General features: G+C 43.0%; 2 protein-coding genes and 1 long non-coding RNA gene across 6 annotated transcripts in view; 1 reads left to right on the top strand and 2 right to left on the bottom strand.

The window, feature by feature from the left end:
- Positions 1–6,868: 6,868 nt before the first annotated feature.
- Positions 6,869–14,985, bottom strand: LOC144121074 (uncharacterized). 2 transcript variants are annotated; one of them, XR_013312519.1, is made up of 2 exons: positions 9,628–14,985; positions 6,869–7,057 (listed from the first exon to the last, which is right to left on the bottom strand). It is a non-coding gene; the product is annotated as an uncharacterized LOC144121074 (long non-coding RNA). The 2 variants fall into 2 exon arrangements; XR_013312518.1 differs by having other exon boundaries at positions 6,869–7,456; positions 9,628–14,589.
- A 178-nt stretch (positions 14,986–15,163) lies between these two features.
- IFT20 (intraflagellar transport 20) lies at positions 15,164–19,607 on the top strand. Of its 2 annotated transcripts, XM_077654016.1 has the most exons (5): positions 15,166–15,328; positions 15,395–15,480; positions 15,554–15,657; positions 18,945–19,086; positions 19,470–19,607. In XM_077654016.1, the coding sequence occupies exons 1-4, from the start codon at positions 15,202–15,204 to the stop codon at positions 19,024–19,026; spliced, it is 399 nt and encodes a 132-aa protein (XP_077510142.1). In that variant the 5' UTR covers positions 15,166–15,201; the 3' UTR covers positions 19,027–19,086; positions 19,470–19,607. The 2 variants fall into 2 exon arrangements, with proteins under 2 accessions (XP_077510143.1, XP_077510142.1); XM_077654017.1 differs by lacking the exon at positions 18,945–19,086 and having other exon boundaries at positions 15,164–15,328; positions 19,470–19,605.
- The window catches only part of LOC144121072 (E3 ubiquitin-protein ligase RNFT2), a 37,620-nt gene continuing 35,717 nt past the window's right edge, over positions 19,109–21,011 (bottom strand). For both annotated transcript variants that reach the window (XM_077654014.1, XM_077654015.1), the window contains exon 11: positions 19,109–19,647. In XM_077654014.1, the coding sequence (XP_077510140.1) occupies positions 19,516–19,647 (132 nt within the window). In that variant the 3' untranslated portion in view covers positions 19,109–19,515. The remainder of the gene's footprint in view (positions 19,648–21,011) is intronic.

Raw genomic sequence — 21,011 nt, 5'->3', positions numbered from 1 at the left:
CTGCTTTTAAACTGGCATTTGTTTCTGAAAGTGCAGCCAGCTCTTTATGCTGCTCCTGAATTTCCTTCTGCCGGTACCGTCTGGATGCTTTAAGATTGAATTGGAGACCCTTCTGCCCTCTCTGGCTGCATGATTTCACCCCTGCTTGGAAAGGGTTTGCTCCCGAAAAAAGGCTCCGACTTTCGGATGCTGAATCAAGCCCAGACTCTGGCTCAGGCATGTAGGCTCTGTAAACAGAACTTCCATCTGTTGATTCACTGTTGTACCCGTACACTCCGTAGTCCGAGGCTCCACACGACGCATGGGCGGAGATTGCCTTTGAAGTTGACGGTGGTAGGGGTGCAGTGCGGCAGCTTCCCAGTGAAAAGGACTTGAGCGAAATGTGGCGACCACTTGGAGGGCTTTTATGCAAAGTCAATACACCCACAGGGTTGGAGGATTCAGACTTGTATGGAGAGAAAGTGTGGCATTCTTCAGTACCTGATGGCGACACTGGCTTGGATTTCATGTGTATATTTCCTACTGCCATGCCAAGTGATGGCCAATTTTCAGTAGCTGATGGCGACACCAGCTCAGAATCTCCCAGGTCTAGCGATGGCTCATCTTCAAAAGCTCGTGGCGACACTGGCTCAGATTTGATGTGAACACCTCCCACTTTCGGCACGAGTGGTCCTTCAGTGCTGACGGGGTTTGGAAACTGAGCTGGCACCAACTCACTGTGACTGTTGAATCCTGCAAAGTACGAACGTGGAGCAGTTATTCAAAATTACCTTACTTCTTTACATTATCTCTTTCTCTCTAGGTAAAAGCAAACAAAGTGGGTGGGCAAAGCTAATGACATGACAGTTTCTGTGGCCCAATTAGGAGTGCTCACTCCATGGCCGTTTGTGCTCTCAGAGCTCAGCAATAAATAGCTGAGCCATTCATATTTAACTAAATGGTACTAACAACTGAAAACAGCAAAAAAAGATTAATACAAACAATCTGTGTCAAGACCAGGGTTATGTTTGTAACATCCATTTTTGTGACTACACATCTTGGTATGCAACATTTAGATAAAGCACTGAAGCTACACATGGCAAAAATAAACTGTGGGTGATTTCACTTCAATCACCGCTTTTTTTAATGTTAAGCAATTGTTGACATATGAAACTCCAGCACATTTTTTCTTTCTTTTTTTGAGTAGCAATGTAGCACCCGTCATTGGCTTTGTTGCTGACTTTTTCAGAACATGGTAGCAGAGTTGTGGCACGTAATACATTAATCGCAGGAAAACATCAGTAGTATAGGATTCTGCACCGTGCGAAGGGCAATGTGGTAGCACGCTATATCATCTGGATGGGGAAAAAACTTCCAAACATGTTTCGTACCAATACAACAGGAAGGCATTGCTGATTTTGCATCGTAATTTCTATGGTTCATTAGTAAACATTGCGTACAGACACAAAAGGGAGGGACATGGAGCAAGTTGGTAACGACCACTGCAAAAGGCACAATGCCTACTTGTTCCAGAGAGAAGAGGGGACAGAAAGATGGGGAAATGAGAAGGAAGAATGATGGACAATGCACTAGAGGACATTGCGCACGGTATACAATACCACACAAAGCATTAAAAAGCACATCAGGACAACAAAGAGAAAGAAAGGCACATGGTGAATAAAGACGAAAACGTAGGCACCATTCACAAATGCAAATCACCATGCATCAAAAACAGAGGCTGCAAGGTTCGCCTAGAATTTTTAAGCCAGCTGCCCTCGACTGCCAAGAAATACACGCTTTGAGGTGTTGAAACTTGTCCATGAAGCGCTACGAATTCTATGCATGTACTACATTTACTTGTGTAACGAATGAATTCTCCCCCCCTCAGAAAGATTTTTTCCTCGCATAATAAATGATAAACGCTTCGCTTTCTTTTGACACGCTCTCTGCCAATACCCAGAGTGAAAGCTAGCAGGCGCCCTTTTATTGACATCGAAACTACCACACAATAAGGTAAAACCACATCTGTAGAATGTCGACTACTATACACCTCACCTTATGAGACGAACAGCCAATAAAAATGTTCTGTGAGGAATCCGAGAACCAACATAAACACCTGGGTCTGCATCCAGAGTTTGTGTCATAATAAAAAGCGTCATAACCTGCAGCAGCGGCCACACCTGATTGGTTTAAACACCGCAAACGGATGTGGTGCTTCGGATGCAGCGAAAAGAGTCAAAGAAACCAGACTGGTGACGTCAAACATAACAAACCACACGCTGCGGCAACCGCAACGGAGTAACATCCTGCCGCCGCTCACAGTTGCAACCGAACCAACATCTGCTTCTGGCATTTCGACCAATCAGGTGTGGCCCCAGTGGCAGATTATAACGCTTTTTATTATGACACAAACTTGGAACACGGACCCTGGTCACAGTGGGCTTTTCTATTCAAAATGCCACATTAGCACCGCAGCAACTTGTTGCTGGGCTTTGTGCTGCGAGTTGTGCTTGAGTGAGCCCCAGTTCCTCTCTTATATGAGTCTCTCTGTGAATTATACATGCGAGCTTATGATAAAAGTTGTTGGTGATCCTCTTGAGCATGGAAACAGCGCTGAAGAGTGCATTTTGTTTTATATAAAAAGTGAGCCATACCAGACAAAGCATTTATTCCACCAGCCCAATTTTGTCCTATTTTTACTGTTACAGTTTTTTTCTGAATATCTTACTCCGCAGAATAGATGCCACCCCAAATTTTCAGATTGTGTGCTCATTATGTGAGTAAATATGGTATTTCAGCCACAATTTCATCACTATCACATGCTATGGTCACACACACACACAAAAAAACATCCATTTGTCACATATCACAAATAGAAAGGAACTTGTCAAATCAAGCATTTTGCCATAGCATGCACCTCAAACTTCCTTCCTGTAATGTACATGTATAACAAAGTTTTTCAGACAGACAGACAGTACCCAGGCTAAAGAATACCTGCTTCATTTCAAGTAAATTTTCCCCAATCACCTAACACATCCAAAAGTGTTGTGTCATGCACAATGTTTCAGTCAGAAAGTTGCGCATTGTCAAAGGGAATTAAAAAAAATTGGCGGTGGTTTAGCTCTGGTTAAACCTGGAGTGACGCGATAGCTACAGCTGGCCGAGTGGAACTTGGTCACGTGACCAACCACATGATCAGCTATGACGCTGCGCCGCCGGCAGCTGCTCCGCACCACGTGACCAACCACGTGACAGCGTGGCGGCGCTGCCACGCTGCAGGCTCGAAATGCTACCGTAATGTAGCTAGCGCTACAAAAGTACAAATTAAGAAAACAGAGGTTTATACTGCAAATTATTTCAACAGAATGAACCATGCATGTCAAACTATGGAAATGCCCAAGACTGTCCCTGCTCGCAAGCACTGGTGGAAAAAACGGCTGAGTCAAACAGGGCTAATACAGCAGTGGCCAGTAAGCGAGCAACATCAGAAAAAAGCATTCATGCTTCAGGCATTTCAATGTCTCTGTCCATTGTAATGAACATTTGCCTTTCTTTTTCACTCCAAATACTTATGCTCTTATGAAAATGACATCTAGGAGCTCCGAAGCTCTAGAGCTTTTTAATATCTTTCCTTAATACCCAACATGCACATTTAGAAATTAAAAATACTCCCAGAAGTACCAGGAAAGTAGCAAAATTCTGCTTTGGGTTTCTTCCAAAATGTACAATTTGTTTATAAAACTTTAGCGACAATTACACGAAACACAAACACTGTACACTAGTTGCACAACGTGCGAGCTTGAAACTTCAATGCACACAAATCAGAGAAGTAGCACTATTCTAAAACACAGATGAACTTAGTACGTCCAAAATGTCGAGCACCAAAATCAAAGTAGTCCTGACAAAATTCACAGCTCATTCAAAGTAAAACTGACGCTGGCTTCTCCAATCAGTTCCTATCACTGCAGGCTGCAGCACTCTACTCTTTTTTGACACCACTGTCTATAAACTTCACACCATACTTCCAGGCTTTCAGCAGAACAAGCCTTTCTTGGGCTCTGGCAAGACGTTCGAAGATGTAAACTGTCTCCTTTTGTGTTTTCAGTAACTTGATCTTTTCTTCTTTACCACCTGTAAAGCAGAGAATTCTACAAGAGTAAAAAAGCAGCCAGTGCAAAAAAGATGTTTGCGTCATTACATTTAAAGCGGTTTTAAAGAGAAACAGAAGCACCCACAGCTCTGCACTATCATCTTTTTTTTTATGCTCTCAATACAATTAGGCTGTTTAAGTGACTGGGAAAGAACCATATCAACCAAATAAGAAACTTGACACACCCTCAGTCTGCATACAGGGATTACATACTTACTGAATAACTTAATTCTAAGGTAATTGTGCGCCCCATTTTCTCTTTTGCAACATGCCTTCCAGGCACTGCAGTGGCTATCCTTAAGAAAAGAGAGCCTCATTAGGCATATTAAATTGTGTTTAGGCTTGCACAGAACAAAGGAAAGGGAAAGATAATAATATACTGGCACATTATCAAGTATGCAATAGTTGTTCAAAAGTATAACTTCCAAGTGCGTTTTCCGAATGTCAACAGAATCATGCTCAGATGCATCAAAGAAACTTGTTAGGAATACTGGTAAACCACCAACGCTTAGCAGTAGGGGTTCATTCAATCTATAAAAACAAAACATCCTACTTACATGTATATTATGCGACCATGAATATAGCGTGAAGGAGAGGTCTGAGACAGCTTGAAAAAAAAAAAAAAACTATTACAATGCGGTCTCAGCCTGTTCAAGCTAACTACAGCTGGTCGACGGCTCGGAAAAAAATGTAGACACACAAAAACACAGCCCATGCCACGTTCTTAGCACAAGCATAGACCCTCTCTCTTCCCCTCTCCTGTGCCCGTGCACGCCGCATGGCCTTGAGGTCGTCGAAAAGTTAGCTTCTCCTAGCAGCTCAGGAGTCTCGTGGCGAAGCTCGTTGTAGCTATGTTGAAAAGCAGCAAGAAAAAAAAACGCGAGTATTTGCTCTTTGTTCTCAATATAACGCAAGGTGCATTGTGAAAGTGATCAAGTGAGGAAAAAAACGCGTTATATTCGCGTAAATGCCACTGCAACTCAGATTATAAGAAGGCAAATAAGAGTGGAGTGCAGAACATTTTTAATACAACCATTTATTTTAAACCCAGGTTATAAGTTGAGTATGCATTTTAACTAAGCATAAAATGACCCAAAATAAATAGTGGAGCATAAATAAAACACAAGTATGTGGCGTGCATGCACAGATAGACAACGCAAAGTGCAGATACGAGTACCCTGGAATAAAAAAGGTAAAAAAGCGGGGGGGGGGGGGTTATGTGGATTTCGAGAGGGGTGGGGTTATGGCAATGCGTAGCACTGCATTCAGCGTCCGCAATCCATATCGTCATAGATGCATGTCAAGCCAACAAGCAGTCAACAGAGGGACATATGTATGCTGAACAGATGGCTGACATACTTAAGTTCCTACTGGCTTCTTGGGCACTATTTGTCACTTGCCTGAGCTGACCTGTGATAAAAGTACAGCACAGCAATGCAAACAGTGGTGCATCTTAGCAGACTGCAAAGCTAAGAGCACCCTTTAGAGTCTTCCCTGAGCACCGCATAACAATAAAACATGAATAAGCCTGATAGCACAAAACAGGTTTATGTCCAAGACAGTTCTACTGTATAATAGAGAATTGCACAAATGCACCAGCTAGGCAACTGTTGTGCCAGCATGATTAAAATTTGTGGCACATAAAAGAACAAGCTAAGTCCAGTGGCTTACAGATGCAGAATCACGATTTAGACCGGCTTTTTTTGTTTAAATAAATGCCAGAAACAAAAAATATGAAAACGCTGTTTACAAAATGATAGCAACTCCACAATAGGTGATGAAAATACCAAAAAAAGATGAAAGTTGGTGCACAAAAATAACTGGAACTTTACAGTTTGGTATTGCATAGTACGGTATAGCATGGCATGGCATGGTATAGAGGTTTTAATGTCCCAATGCTACACATGGATAGATGTCCTAGTGGAGGGCTCCTAAATAATTTCGGCTACCCGAGGTTCATTTAACCCAGGGCTGCAGCTGTCAGTCACTTTCTTGCTTCAAGAAATTTGCATCAAGTTAACTGCAATTATGTCATTTATTTGCTTTGCAATGTGCAATACCAAATAAAATAGAAATTACAAGCAATCCAAAATATATGAGACCATGGCAACTACCACATTAACTCGCGTAATGATCGGATGTACCTGCTACCTTTATGATCAAAATAATGTTTTGCCAATAGATTATCATGCATAATGAATGCACTCCACAAATTTCCGTTCATTTATAGCGGAAAAAATGAGTTATTTGAATAAACATTATGCCAACTCGGCACCACTCGTCTAATGCTAGTGCATTGCAGAAATGTTTTCATTTCTACACATGGCAGGCATAAAAATGACTTTTGACAGTTCCAAGTTTACACTGTGACTACAAGTTTTCCAAGTCAACTACAACCACCAACGACAGTAATCCAAATGTCAGCCAACACTAATAAAGCTCTGGTCAGAACAACTCAAACTTGCTGAAAATCAAACATGTGGTGCTATTATACTGCAACTCTTATTTCCATCATTGTCACACAACAACTGTAATAGTGTCCGTAACATGGCCACTTTCAAAGGCTATTGAGTCGAGAGGCTTCGAGATTCTCAGCTGCAATTGAAGTCGAAGAAATTGTGCCATGGCAAACTTGATCACCATCGAGAGATTCCATCATCTCACACGAAAGTGTTGTGGCGCTACCGTCACCACCAATAATATTGCAGGCACGCTAGCAATCAGCCAACAAGGTTAACCTGAAAAGGTTAAAAACAAATGTTTATTTGTTACAATAACAATAATCACTCTTGAAATGAACTTTGTTCTCTTCGAGAAGCTGTAGTAGCATTCATCCCCCTTTGAGGACACTTGCAATGGTTGTTTTTGTATCGCCGGATACAATGGCATTATACTTGCTGCAGCATTTTGTCGCCCAGACTTTCTTTTCTGCAAAATAAGTTGTGTAATATTTAAAGCTCCACATTTTTTCAGTGATGAAATTGAGCTGATTTTATTCCCCAACGCGCTGCTGCATGTACTCCACATCGAAGAGTGTACGCAGCTGCCGTTCGAAGGCCCTCGAGACGTCGACAGAGTCCTGCACTGCTCCACTGACTCTATACATGATTGACTCAATGGCCATTGGAGCCACCTGTGTAGCAGCACTAAATTTGTCTTTGAGTTGAGACTATCCGTTCGAGGGTCTTCGAAATGACCGTGTGACAGGAGTATAAAACCATCTTTACACAAAATAAACTCTTCAGTCAGGTAGACACCAGAACCGATTCTATTGGAAGACAATTTAGAATCATTGGCCTCTCTTGTTCGTGCCCCAGATCACTGATTCTTAAAAGAAAAAGAAAAAATGAATGCATAAACTATTTCAACAAATTTCATGCCAGAAAAATAAGTATTTTTGTTTCCGTTCATCCGCTTTATAAAATGCTTGCTTAATCATCAAATACCTCTCCTGTAGGGCACCGAGATCAAACGAAAGTAAACAAAAATGATCACTTTGATAATAACCTCAGGGGACACCTTTAACTGTGGCCAACCGGGATTCTCGTTTAGCACAACCTACAAATTTAACTGTGTGAAGGTAGAATGTGTGCATATTTAAAGGGGCTACCTTATTAACCTGATATGCAAGACAGTCACTTCATAGGCCAATAAAATTAGTCTAAGCATAAAAAAAAAGTGAACAAAAGTAAAAGGATGCATTACGTGGTGCACTGTGTGGGAGTTAAACAAGTAAAATGTTTTGTTGCTATGTTAGAGGTTAAAATGCATAAAATACCATAATTTATGGATCATTTCATAAACAGAAAAATTCAAGAATATAAAGAATGCAAAAAGACTAAATGAACAATATAAAAAATACTGGGTAGTGAGACGCTGTTTGCCACCAGATAATTGGCTTTCATAACCAGACATTCACACAACAATGATGGCAGTACCATTTAGTGTTCCATATCGCACTTTTTACATCAAACATTCCAAGTCAAGCTTTGAATTCACTCTTGCGAATCGTTAATACTTAGCCTCCTTCCTATTCCTATGCCCAACGAAATCAAATCCTTGCCATTTTTGATAGCTCCTGTGTTCATACACGAAAATACAAAACAGAATACAGGCAAGCTTCAAAGCTGTAAGAGTTCAGGACTGTTCCTGGACTCTTCCTGCAATCCAGGACTGGTAAGAGTCCAGGAGTCCAGTCTAGGAATAAGTGGAATAATAGGAAGACCTGAAGTTTCAATTCTATGAGCTTTAAAGCAAACACTCTTTAACAGGCACTCCTAATACAAGCTCATGTTCCTGAATTGTGAGCTGTCTGTAAGGGTGCCTTCAAAAGCTGATATATCTATGTTAACTTTGAACAAACTCTTTCAAGAACGAAATAATAGATTCAATGTTAAATAGGTTGTAAAAGTGGCCTTTGTTGTAGCCTATATTTCGAAAAATTGACCTATCAGTTCAGGAACTAATGTAAAAATGTCAAATCTCAGTTGAAATCATTTTGCATGCTCATATGAGTTTTTTAGCAGAAACTTTCTTGAACTCTCCTTGCAATATTTTGCTTCTCTATAAGCACCACAGATGCAACATCAAGGCATGAATAAGGGAAAATACATTGGTAGACTGCCTTGCACTTTTGAGTCGGGGACATGCGTGCTGTGACCAAAGTGACACTTTACAAACATAGTCTTTGCCAATAATATACAGCCCACCAGGTTTCCTCTGGGCCATGCAGTGTGGCTTGTTTTGCATCGTCTGTGTTCCCAATCTCTTGAAGGTAAGAGGTCACCTCGTTCACACTGCTGCAAATAGGGGGCTAAAAGCTCAAAATATGACTGACAAAGCAAACCTCGAGGGTTGCTGACTTTTGGCAAAGGCTCTACATACTATTTAGCTTGCATACTGATAACCATATTGCATCCCAACTCGAGCATACTGGTTGGCCCAAATCATAAGCGAGCTTTGAAAGCCAGAAAAAGTAAAAATCTGCAAGACATCTGCACGTAAATAATAGTCGCTCACGATCCACATGCAGCTGTGAGGCAAGTACACACCCATGCAACAGAGAGTGTGTAATGCTTTTATTAAAGGCTGTGGCTAGAGTTCTGCCCATGTGGAACAACTGTAGAGTTCCATCCATGGAACAGTGACTGTCATGGATTGAATTTCAGAATGTATATATAGAATGTAAGTACTGGTATAAACAGAATTTCAGTGCCAGTAGATGCCGCCTTTTGGCAAAACTCCAGCAGCAGTACTGTCTGGACGGAACTAGGCTCGCTCCATTTATTGCAATAAAAATAAAACAAACAAGAACAATGGACGTAGGCCGCACCAACTATCTTAAGAACCTAATCTGCGGCCAATGGAAATAAAAGGGGTAGGGGAGAAGATAGGGAGGCGAAACCGTGATAAAGGGGATAGTGAGAATGGGTAAGAGTGAGAGAGCAGACATCACGAGGCCACATTAAAACTAATAAAAAAATCGATACACATCTTACCTGTATTGCTCAGCATTTCGCCTGCCCACTTCTTCCTTACTTCTTCCACTGTTCGATGAATACCGGACAGTGCGAAGACTCTGCTATCGATGCCCAAGCCTCATCCTGCCATTTAGACGTCCCATATCATTATAAACTATTTCACCAAGACTTTCTTTTCAGTCTATATTCCATCAATCTCATTTCTGCAATAGAACCATATTATAAGCAAGTGTCACCGTGTAGCATAAACACGTCAAGCACGACTTAAATTTGAATGACCATGATGTTCAGTGGGCACTGAGATAGCTGTTGTGGCAGGCACAAAACACTGTAAACAGCCCATAGCAGCAGTAACCCAATCTAGTATGCCGTTTAAAGGAATGGCAAGGTATGCTTCTATGCTTAGCCACTTCATCGCTATGCAACAATTTTGCAGATCTAAATATTTTGTTTACCGACACTTCATATACTGAACACATTTCTTGCAGGCAAGGCACTATTACTTAGATGTATTATTTTGTTTTGCCAGCTGTAACGAACATACACACATCAAGATATATTTCTATCCCTATGGATTTATTTCTATTTTATACCTGCTCACACACTGCAGTTCTGAGGAAAATAAGGATGACAGCTGCAACAGAAATGCACGGCATGAAAGAACGGCAGGATATTTCTTACCGAGAATGTTTCATTCCTTCCGTCTCGATCATCAGCTAGCTGTTGGACTGCACATTTGCATACTGTAAGTACATAATGAATACTTCACGGCCTTTCGTGCATTCTGAAGGGCACGAACTAGGAAAAAAAATTCAGAGGGGCACTTTGTTCACCTAAAGTGCGGTGAGGTGAAAGCCTTTAGAGCGGTGTTGATGCTTGTGTCACTGATGTGTGGTTAAGATGTTAAGTACACAACATTGAGTTTGAGAATCTTAAATGCTGGAGACACTGGAGGCCGTTTGGGAGGCATCCGTCTGATTCGACGCCTTTCCGCAAACACTCTCCAGCACCCTGGACAAGGAGAACTACATATGCATTGGCAGGAAGTACCGTAGTTGTTAGCATGCTCGGCTGCAAAACGGAAGGATGGTGGTTCGAATCCCATCATGCACAAAGATTTTTTCTTATCGAGTTGCTGGATGTAACGGACGCTGGACCGACGGGAGAATGAGCCATTAAGCGCTTTCGCCTTAATACTTTCTTTTCATTAGATTTCAGCACTGAACAGATTCCTGTTCAAAACAGTCAAGGGGACAGTGGATGTAGTTGTTCAAAGGTGGGAAGCACAAGCATGCATGCATCCTGTGCCTGCTTGTCACAAACATTGTAATGTACTCTTTTCATAATTGATTTAGTTTATTACCGCTTATTCCACTTTGTGCAAGTAAACACAACCCTCGCAACCAATAAAACGAGGAGTAGGTGCTTAACAAGCATGCTACTGGTTGACAGGTGTGTGGTGTCATGGGAATAGTCGGCAATGCAAGATAATGGCGAGACCAGTTAAAAAGTTATGAGAGGTCAAGTGAGAAGGAAGAGTGCAACATGCCACATGGCTGATGTGGGGCACTGTAACCCACTGAGCGCAGAATATCTTGTAGTTGTCTTGAAATGTCTGTAATGATCATAGACATCTTGGACTATAAAAGATATCTACAAGAAGCTGTTTGATACTTGTCTAGAAGATATTTAGCCAAGATGTCCATAAGCTGTCTTAGAAAGAATTTTTTTGCTTTCAGCAGCTACGCAAGACGCTTACTAATCCGCTTAAGCAAGTTGTCTTCAAGGCATTCTGCTTCAGAAGCTTGGAGGGCTTCCTCACCAGACCTTTTACGGCTTGACTTATATATAGCTTAAGTGCAATATTTACGTTTCAATAGGAAACACCTAGAGAGACACGTGGCCATCAGAAACATGACAATAGAAAAGAGTTCAATTCATATCTTGCCAACACGTACACGCATGCATGACTGCATATGGCAGGAATATTTTATTCCCCCGGACATGCTATTCTGATTCCTGAGGCACATGTGTGACAACTCCCTGCCCACTGAGCCCCAATCCATCTAATAAACAGATATAATGCATTTTTCCAAGACGAACAAACAATCTTAATAAGGCATCTCAACTGGCCTCTGAGAGAGGTATCGGATATTTCTTAGACGTCCTGACGAAGACATCTTGCAGATGATTACAAGGCGATTCTAGGCATTTTGAAACACTCTGTAGACACCTTATAGCTCAGCTAATGCTCCCACTTTTTTTGATCTACACGACTTTTTGCAAGACTTCTTGTAGATCTCTCAAAGACAAATTCTAGAGGTGTACACTGGCTTGAGTGACAGTCTACAATAGGAAACATGTATGGCAATCAGAAGTCTCAAGAACTCATTTTGAGCTGTCCCCGGAAATATACTGCCTGGCCACTCACTAAGCACGGTGCGTCTTAAAGACTCCAAAATCTAATAGTGATGTTTCAGTAAAGGTTGAGACATCTTTCACAGATGTCTACAAGACGTTTCTGCTTGACCTTTTTTATGTAGAATGCATGTGTGTGCCCATAAATTAGCTTTCATTTCTGAGTTTATTTTTCTTCTGTGGTATGAATCAAGACTTGCAACCAGTGTTGTAGGTGTTACCGAAAAAAAAGTAACTAAATACATTACTCGTTACGCTAAAAAAAAAGGAATGCGTTACCGCCCTACGTTACCTACAAAAAAAGGTAACGCGTTATAGATACCGTTACTGAAAAAAAGTACCACACGTTACTTTGCCGTTACTTCTTGGCCATTAATTTTAATTAACCTTCACCTTAAGAACTTATGATAACAATTTATAAAGCTCACATTTCACATCGAAATACTAGCCCAAAAAAAGATTTTACGCGAAATCCTGATTTAGTGAGAATACGTTGCACAACTGTGCAGGAGCTTGGCAATGATATAGTGGCCTAAAGTTGCCTGTAGAGTTACATGTGATGGCTTCTAACTCTGTGGCACATGGTGAAGCCATTTTCTGAATGTGACATTAAACACAAAATGACACTTCATCCTCAATTCTAACTTCACAAAGAAAACATCGCTGAACTCTAAAAAAATTTAAGGTAATTCTGAAAAATGTGATGTTCCAGAATGCTCGGCATGCTTCCACTCTTTACAGAATTGTGTGTGTGAGTTTTTTGGGAAGGGGAGCTAGACGAAGGCGAGTGTGTGAATGCGTGTTCGTGCACGTGTTTCGTGCTTTATGGCTATTCTGTCTTTTTTTTTTTAGTTGGGTGCATCGCGAAGGGCAGGTGTCTTCTGGCATGCATGTGAGCCGCAACAAAGGTCGTCGACAGCACCTGTTTGTTTATTTGCAACATCACTTAAACTGTTATGCACTTTTTATTTAGAAAAAGGGAACGGAGTAGGTGAGAATTAGAACAAAAAGTAACTAGTAACATGACACCTCACGTTACCGAAAAATGTTAACGTAAGTATGTTACCCGTTACAGTTCTGAATTGGTAACGAGTACGTTACTAAGTTACCGGAAAAAGTAATGCACTACCGGTAACGCCGTTACTTGTAACGCGTTACCGCCATCACTGCTTGCAACTAACAGAACGCTGCATTTAAACCAGACTAAATTTAATGCACCAAGAATAAATTAACAAACACGAAAATATCTTCAGTAAATTTGTAGATCGGAAGATCTACCCATGCACACTGCAGAGTGCATTGGAGTGGGGTATATAAGGATGATCAGCTAAGGTTTCCTGGTAGTATAAGGTGAGCACTGTAGGGTTTGTATTCTTTGATGTTTTGTGTGCTTTAACGGGTGACTGTGGTGGCCTTTATTAAGCAGTACATAAAAAATCTTAGCCAGTTGAGACTACATATCTTGTGGGAGCCCTAGCTGAGATAGAAGATAAGTACAAGATGTATCAAGATGTCTAAAAATTTTTGGAAGCAGACGACAATATATCAAGACATTTTACAAAAGTTTAGTAACTGCCTCAGAGGCCAGCTGACATGTCTATAAGACGGTTTATCTAGATGATTAAAATATGTCTGACGAACTTTTGTGGGTGTCTAGAAGTTATCTTGGGTCAGTTACGAAACGTATTCTAAAGACATCTTGTAGCTCAAATAGGTGGAGCATTAGCTGAGCTAGAGGACATTTACAGAACATCTGAAAGGTACCTGGAAACATTTTGCAAGCCATTTGTTAGATGTCTTGCCAAGACATTTTCCAAACGTTTATAAACTGTTTGCAGATTCACTTAGGACATCTTCAAGACGGGTTGGACATCTTGCTAAGATTACTTCTAGTCATCTGAAAGATGACACAGTGTTCAGTGGGTAATATGCCTTCAAAGGCAACATACGAGATTTCACAACGTCCTGCATGCAGGGGGAAAAAAGGCACAAAGGAGTGGATGCAGTTAACACAGTACGCGCCGCAAACAAAGGACAATAACCTTCCATGCACAGCTAATGCTGAATAACTGCAGATTGGGCGAGTTGGCATTCAGAATTTTCCAACAGCGTTTCAGGACGGAAACGAGAGGGGACACACAGACCGCGCTGACATGCGTCGTGCAGTGTTCACCTTCAGTCGTGCTGAACTTGTGCGTGCTGTACCTCGGCACAAAACCGTGCAGGCACTGGCAGTGCTACATCAAAAGGGAACGATTAGAAAAACTTGCATTGGCACGAGCGTCACATGCAAACGGCGTTGCAGCATTTCGCACAAAGGGCACACACTAGTTAGGATGCTTTTGTTTCAAATGAAAATTCTTATCAGTATCATAAGAAGCGTACCGCATTGGACAGAGCGGAAAATTATACGTATCTTTATGTGGTGAAGCTGCAGCAGAATTTCCGGGAATGCCGTCCATGACGCTTGTGGTCGCGCATGATTAAGCGGAGCACGGCAGCGCCGTGAATGCGGGAACAGGCACGTGAGCCGCCACATAGGGACGATCCGAACTAGGGAAGGTAAGGGATTCAACCCAGCTGAAGCGGCTGAAGTGCAAATATCCAAGCAACACTGTGCTCTCTGGGGGGTCACTCGAGGTCCCGACCGGCTTTATTACTTCGGTCGCCCTTGCCACCCTTGCTTCGGTCGTGCTCGAGGTTACTGGCGGTGGTTTTTAGCCGCTCTCCAAAAGCATTTGCGCTTCGTAACCGCACCGCAACCACAGACCAATGCGCTTTTTTCTGCGCGGGTGAAACTATCTTTTCGCTTTGGTCGCAGATCGCTAGCAGTAAACACGTAGACCGCTCCTAGCAATGCCATTTTTATCTTTCATCCGACCCAGAGCCAGAGTATACCGTTACACCCGATTACATATCCTTGAACTTTTTGCCATGATGCAACCACACGGTTGCCGGATTCTAAACTCAAAAACTTGCCAGCCTGCGACCAAGATACAGAAAGTAGATAAATATAGTGCCAAGGCTTTATTAAAAACATCACTAGAAGATGAATAATTATTCTGAGTTGTAGCCCAAACGGTTCTAGAACACGAAGCTGCCAAAACGACGCAAAAGCACAAAAGCAACGCGTCCTGTTGCCGTGGAAACTGGTGGAAACGAGCTTGTTTACAAATGGCGAACGAGGTGTTCTTGCGAGCTGGGATTTACGTTGACGAGTTGAACAAGATTCGTATTGCAGATCCAGATGCTACCAGACAAACGCAGGAGCTGAAGGATGGCTGCCACAAATTTATTGAGAGTAAGGAGTTTAACCATTCCGCTATTTTTTCATTAACATAACTTTGTGAAACTTTCATTTCACAAGGGATGACGGAATTCCAGAGTGTAGTGGACAAATACATTGCAATATCCGATAAACTGGCGGCAGAAGTGGAACAAGAAAAACTAAAGGTAATCATATCCATTTACCATTCTCAGGAATTCAGACCAAGGAAGCAGTTACGTAACGCAATCCGCATTGCAGGCCATCGGGTCAAGGAACCTGCTGAAGTCAGTGGCAAAAGACCGCGAAATGCAACAGCAGCAGCTCCAAGCCCTTGTTCTTGAGAAGAAGATAGAGCTAGAAAGGTTCGTCATCACTACGGTTTTCGCATTTTTAACGAGACAGCGTTAAGGAGCTCGTGTTGCATTAAAGCCGGTATCGGCGCCGTTGGCCGTGAGCGAAAAATCCTCCTCCTCGCACTCCTCCCCGCAATGTACCCCACTGCCCCTACATGTAGAACGCGACGGCATTACGCCGCCGTTGCCCGAGTAGAGTTGGGTCCGGCTGCGAGGCTAGCGTGCCGAAGGCTGCGCCCGACTAGAGTTGAGCCCTGCTGGGAGGTTAGTCCTGCCAACACGCAGAGCTAGGGAGGCTAGCCGGCGCTCCCTCCCCCTCGGGCTCTGCACTACGTGGTTTGCCGCTCCGCGCGTCCATTTTGTAGCACAGCGAAACGGGCATAAGGCATCGTGCCGAAGGGGGGATGGTGTTCCATGGACTCCCTGGCAGTGCTGCAACATGCTGTCGCGTTCCACTCTTAAAGGCGAAGCTTAAGCGTCCTCCAATTTTGAAGCGAAAAGCTTCTCTACGCTAGTAAATAGCGCGCTTCGCGCGAGCCGGCGTATGTCGGAGCACGAGTGACGTCACGCACGGCGCAGGTCGCCGCCGCCGACTCTCTCTCTCGCTCCCTAGTGACTACTGCGCATGCGCCACTAGTAGCACTGAGCATAGAGTTTACTATTAACTAGAGGGAAAGCTGGCGGCGCAGCGCCTGGACCTCCATGGGCGCGCAAAGCATCATGGGGCGATGAGCTACCTGGTATGGGACAGTAGGTTTTTTTGTCAGGAACACAGAGTGGCGTTACTAAGATGTCCCATTCCGTATCTATGGCGCGCGGAGCGCGCAGATGACTTCGGCGTAAAAGTAGTGTGCAAAAGCCATAGTAGCGAAAACTCAACAGCACACAACACCAATAAAAAATTTTTGTTTTCCGAAATGTTGTGGAAAAACCTTTCAGAAACATAATTCTTTTTAAGAATGCGCCTGTTAAGCACGAAATATTCGCTTTTGTGGTCTGCAATGCTTGGCCAATAGGAGAGCAAGCCATTGCTTATTTTGAGCAAAATTTGCATTTACATGCTTTTCTGCTTGCTTAATGCAATATATAGACAGGATATTGAATGACAGGACATTCCTAATTATCAAATGTTTGTTTTTTCATTATTTTTTGCCAAAAGTTGTAGTTCTGCAGTCGGTAGCTCTCCACCCCATGATGCTTAGAGCGCCCATGGTGGTACAGGTGGTCTCGAGGAAGCTCCGTGCACACTACCATAGGCGGGAAGCTAGCATTCCCTATAGTTAATAGTAAGAAACTTTATGGCACTGAGCCACAGGTGTTCCCCCGCTCTCTCTCTTCTTTCCCTCCCTCCTTTATCCCTTCCTTTACAGTGTGGTTGTGTCAAGGGAGATATGTAAGACAGTTACTGTTCCATTTCCTTTCCTCAAAAACCAAACAAAACAAGTGAGCCGACGGCGTTCATAGAGTTCTTTGGCATTAACTTCGCAAGGGACGTTAATTTTCACGGAAGGAGCAAACTGGCTCTGTGGCTCAGTGGAGACCTCAATCTCGCTTCCATATACGTGGCTTGGCATTCAACTGCAAAAGCCTGCTTTCATTGCGTTCCGCACACTGGATAGGCAGCGCGCCCTCCCTATCACCCTGGGAGGTGGCATGCAGTGCTGATGCATTCTGGCCACATCTCACTCTCTCACCACCACCACATGCACCAAAACATGAATGAGCGCGTCCGCATATCCAGGGAGCCAGTTATATGCCTTTCCTTTCCTCAAAGCCATCGCCGTCTAGAACATTGTCAACGCCAACGCCAATGAACACAGTGAACGCCGGCATCTTTCGGTTTGCATATCCTGGATTAGCTGAACCAATCTACATTGATTTTTTTTTTATTCCCAAACTGCCGTTCAAACGTAGCGAACGCAGCGCGGGTTGGCTCGAACTTCTACCGAAGGCCTAGCTTCATTTAGTCGCTGCAGGTCGGTAACAACTTTAATTCGTTTTGCTTTCTGTAGGCCTAGGGAAAACCGACGTCAGCCCAGCAAGCACGTCCAATTCGTGGGAAAGGAGAAAACCTTGCAGCCTGCATGTTCTCACTTATCTTTGGTGGCATGCCGGAAACTGGCCTCAAACAGTGACCCCTCCCTATGACAAGTGGACAGGGCGCTTACATGGATGGGGCAGTCAGCTTTAATCCGGAGTTAACAGTAACTGCATCCTTCTCCTGCTCATTCTTGCTCCCTCCATCCCCACTTTTTTTATTTAGGCAAGGAAGAGTGGTAACCTGACCACATCATTGAAATTAAGCTGGTTATGCGAGATGCTAGTTGCACCCTGCATTGAAGACAGGTTTAATTACAAAGAAGATCGTAGTGGTTAACCTGATTGATTCAAGATTCACTTCTCTGGCCCGCTGCTCTGTACTGCAGGGGAAAGCACAAAGGGTAGAAAGAGAGTTAGATAGCCAACTGTGCAGACGGAAGGGGCGAATATATACAGACGTTACTAATTGGCCTGACAACAGCCTAGAGTCTATATCTGTGCTGCATAGAATGCAAAAGAGCACCAAAACCACCTGGAAATTGTAAACCTCTGGCCAAGTGCCTCGTACGAGCTCTTTCAGCTGCTTTGAAAGTGCAACAGCGATCATAAAAAGCATTTCATGAACTGAAACATATTGCTGGATATAACAGCGGTAGAAGCCAGCATGAGGAATGGGGCATGAGAAGTATGGCAGCAACTTTTGTATTTTTTTTGTATTTTTGCATTTTTTTGCTACAAAGTGCCAACTCAACTGTTATGCACTTCTATGGCAATCTACATTCTACCATGAATTTATTTAGTTCTCTTCTCACAATTTCGCTATCTTGACTCTGCTTGCAGTTTCATCCCACGTGCAACAGCATAATGGGAGAACTTTCTCAAGTAAGCCAAAAAAATGGTGCAAGAATGTACTAAACTGCAAAATACAGACCTGTTTTATCAGCTGCGTCAAATATATAAAACAGGTCAAACCAAGACACATTATGCAACTGCTGCCAACAAACTATTACCGAAGCTTAGCAGCCACTAACACTCCAGTGTAAGGGGTGACTGAGAAGGCCATCACAACTTCCTTGGCAGGAACTTGTCCTCCTGAATTACAGTTACAACAGAGTTCCCATTTGTGATTTGTGAATTGGGGCAAGACATTGCAGAGTAGCAGCATGCAGAGTAGCAGCAATTTTTTACAGTGCTAGTAACATGCAACATATTCATGCTGTTGATAATGTTGTGCTCTCTTTCCTCATTTGTTTCAGACTGAGAATACAGCTGAATGCTTTGAAGAGAGAGGAAGCCGAACAAAATGATCTGATTGAGCAGTTTTCAATGCAGTCATAAATCCTGTCCAACAGCTTCATTCTGGCACATGGACTGCAATGTCAAAAATGTGCTGGAAAGGTAATAACACAGAACACACTGCTTCCACATTGCGAGTAATCAAAAAACTGAACCTACCCATAAAAAAGTTATGTTCCTTTATTGAATAGACTTTAGACTTCACTTGCCCTGCCACCATTTTGACTACTATTGCACACACACACGCACGTGCAAATGACAAGTGAAGAAGCTTTTTGCACGACACGTCCAAAAAAAATTTTTTTTTGTGGTGCAATTCACCAGAATTTCTCAGTCACTCAGTGAAGCTTGGTGATGCAGAGAAGCACAAAAAAGAAACATGCAGCAGCCGTGTTGGAGTCGGAAATGGTTGCACACAGTGGGGCTTCTTCGGTAAGGCATTGTAGACGCAGGCTCAGTCCATTTTTTTTCTGTTTTTCTTTCAGCTCCTGACAGAAAGCAGCGCCTTAGTTTGGTCCCAGCTCAGAAGACTTAGAAGACTTGGATGAGGAATGTTGTGGACCCATCACGCCACGTCGGATCGTCAGCAATTTGTGCTCGGCACATAGGGCAAGTTCGTTCCCTGTCGAACCACACCGACACACACTCTTCGCAGAAGATGTGCTGTGAAAAGAAAGCAGAAAAAAATGAGAATCACCCATTATTTCAAGCGATGTGGCAGTGACAAAAAAAAAGCTGTGTTCAAGAAGCCATGTCCTTGCTGCAAACGTTGAACCGCAAACCCCAGGTGGTCGCAATTTCCGGAGCCCTTCACTACGGCGTCCCTCATAGCCTGAGTCGCTTTAGGATGTTAAGCCCTCATAAACCATAAACCCACTGTGCAAGCATCTGTCCTTCACAATTAGATGCTAATGCCTGAAATCTAGTTGAAGAGCTATGACAGTAACCGAATATGTAAAAATACAATAGAGAAAGTGAATACGAGCCTTTGAGTTAGTCTTAAAAAAAAAGCAATGCACATAGATAAAACACAGCTTCTTCAACAGTAACGCCTTTTCTGAAGCAGCTTTACACTTTAAGACAGCTTTTGCAACTAGCCCTGTGCTTTACTTTGCCACAACATGGTTGTTCTGTACCCAAGTCCCAACTAGCCCACAAGACACCCTTCATAGCAAAACCAAGAGCAAACACTACTAGTACAGTATCTCATGCAACTGCATGACTTGCAGAAGTGCTTTCAACTAAATACATATGTACAATCAGTGTATTCATTTCTCTTGAATTATCTGAGGAGAGTTAGAGAAACCTGCATCAAATGACCACCAAACACACTTGTAGCTCCTTTCGTATGTTTATTTCTATACATTGCCATCCTCTATGGCTTGTGTTGTGGAACGTGGCCTCTATCACTGACAATAAAATGCCACAACAGGCTTTCTTGCTTTTAATCACAAGAAACAAATGGTTGAAATAAAGGGATGAAAAAAAAAAACCATACGTGCCAGATGATAAATGATCATCCAAGCATTGAATGTGCACCAGGTTATGCACCAGGCATGTCCTTATACCTGCTAGCATGTTGGCAATGTTGAGAGGACAGGGCAAGCATCGCAGGCAAAGGAAGTGGAGCGCAGTCAATGCCCTGCATGTTTGCTTCTTTGCTTGTCAAACCAACTTGCCCAAGCAATCATTTTGATCACATCAATAAGAGCCATTTTAGAGTTCCTTATGTGCCATGAGCCCAGCACCGGCTGCGCCACCTGTTGACAGCTCTGCAAAGCAGCAATGGGGCTGCTCCCGCTGGCTTGCTGCTTGCAGCTGGCCTTTTGCTTACGTGTCTCCCGCAGAAACTCTACATAATTACATGTGTTGCCATACGCAGACTTTACGAAATCAAGTGATAATCGGACAAGCATGCCATTAATCTCGGAGATGGGAGCAATGGGTGAGCGGGCGCCTGTTGCGCTATGTTCAGGGCTTTTGAGCAAGCACACAATGCATGCTCCCCTTTTAGGAGATCTCTCTGT

The sequence above is a fragment of the Amblyomma americanum genome, chromosome 2 (genome assembly GCF_052857255.1).
Source record: "Amblyomma americanum isolate KBUSLIRL-KWMA chromosome 2, ASM5285725v1, whole genome shotgun sequence".
Classification (NCBI taxonomy): Eukaryota; Metazoa; Arthropoda; class Arachnida; order Ixodida; family Ixodidae; genus Amblyomma; species Amblyomma americanum.
Note: the sequence above shows the minus strand (reverse complement) of the source record. Positions and strands in the feature narration are given on the sequence as shown.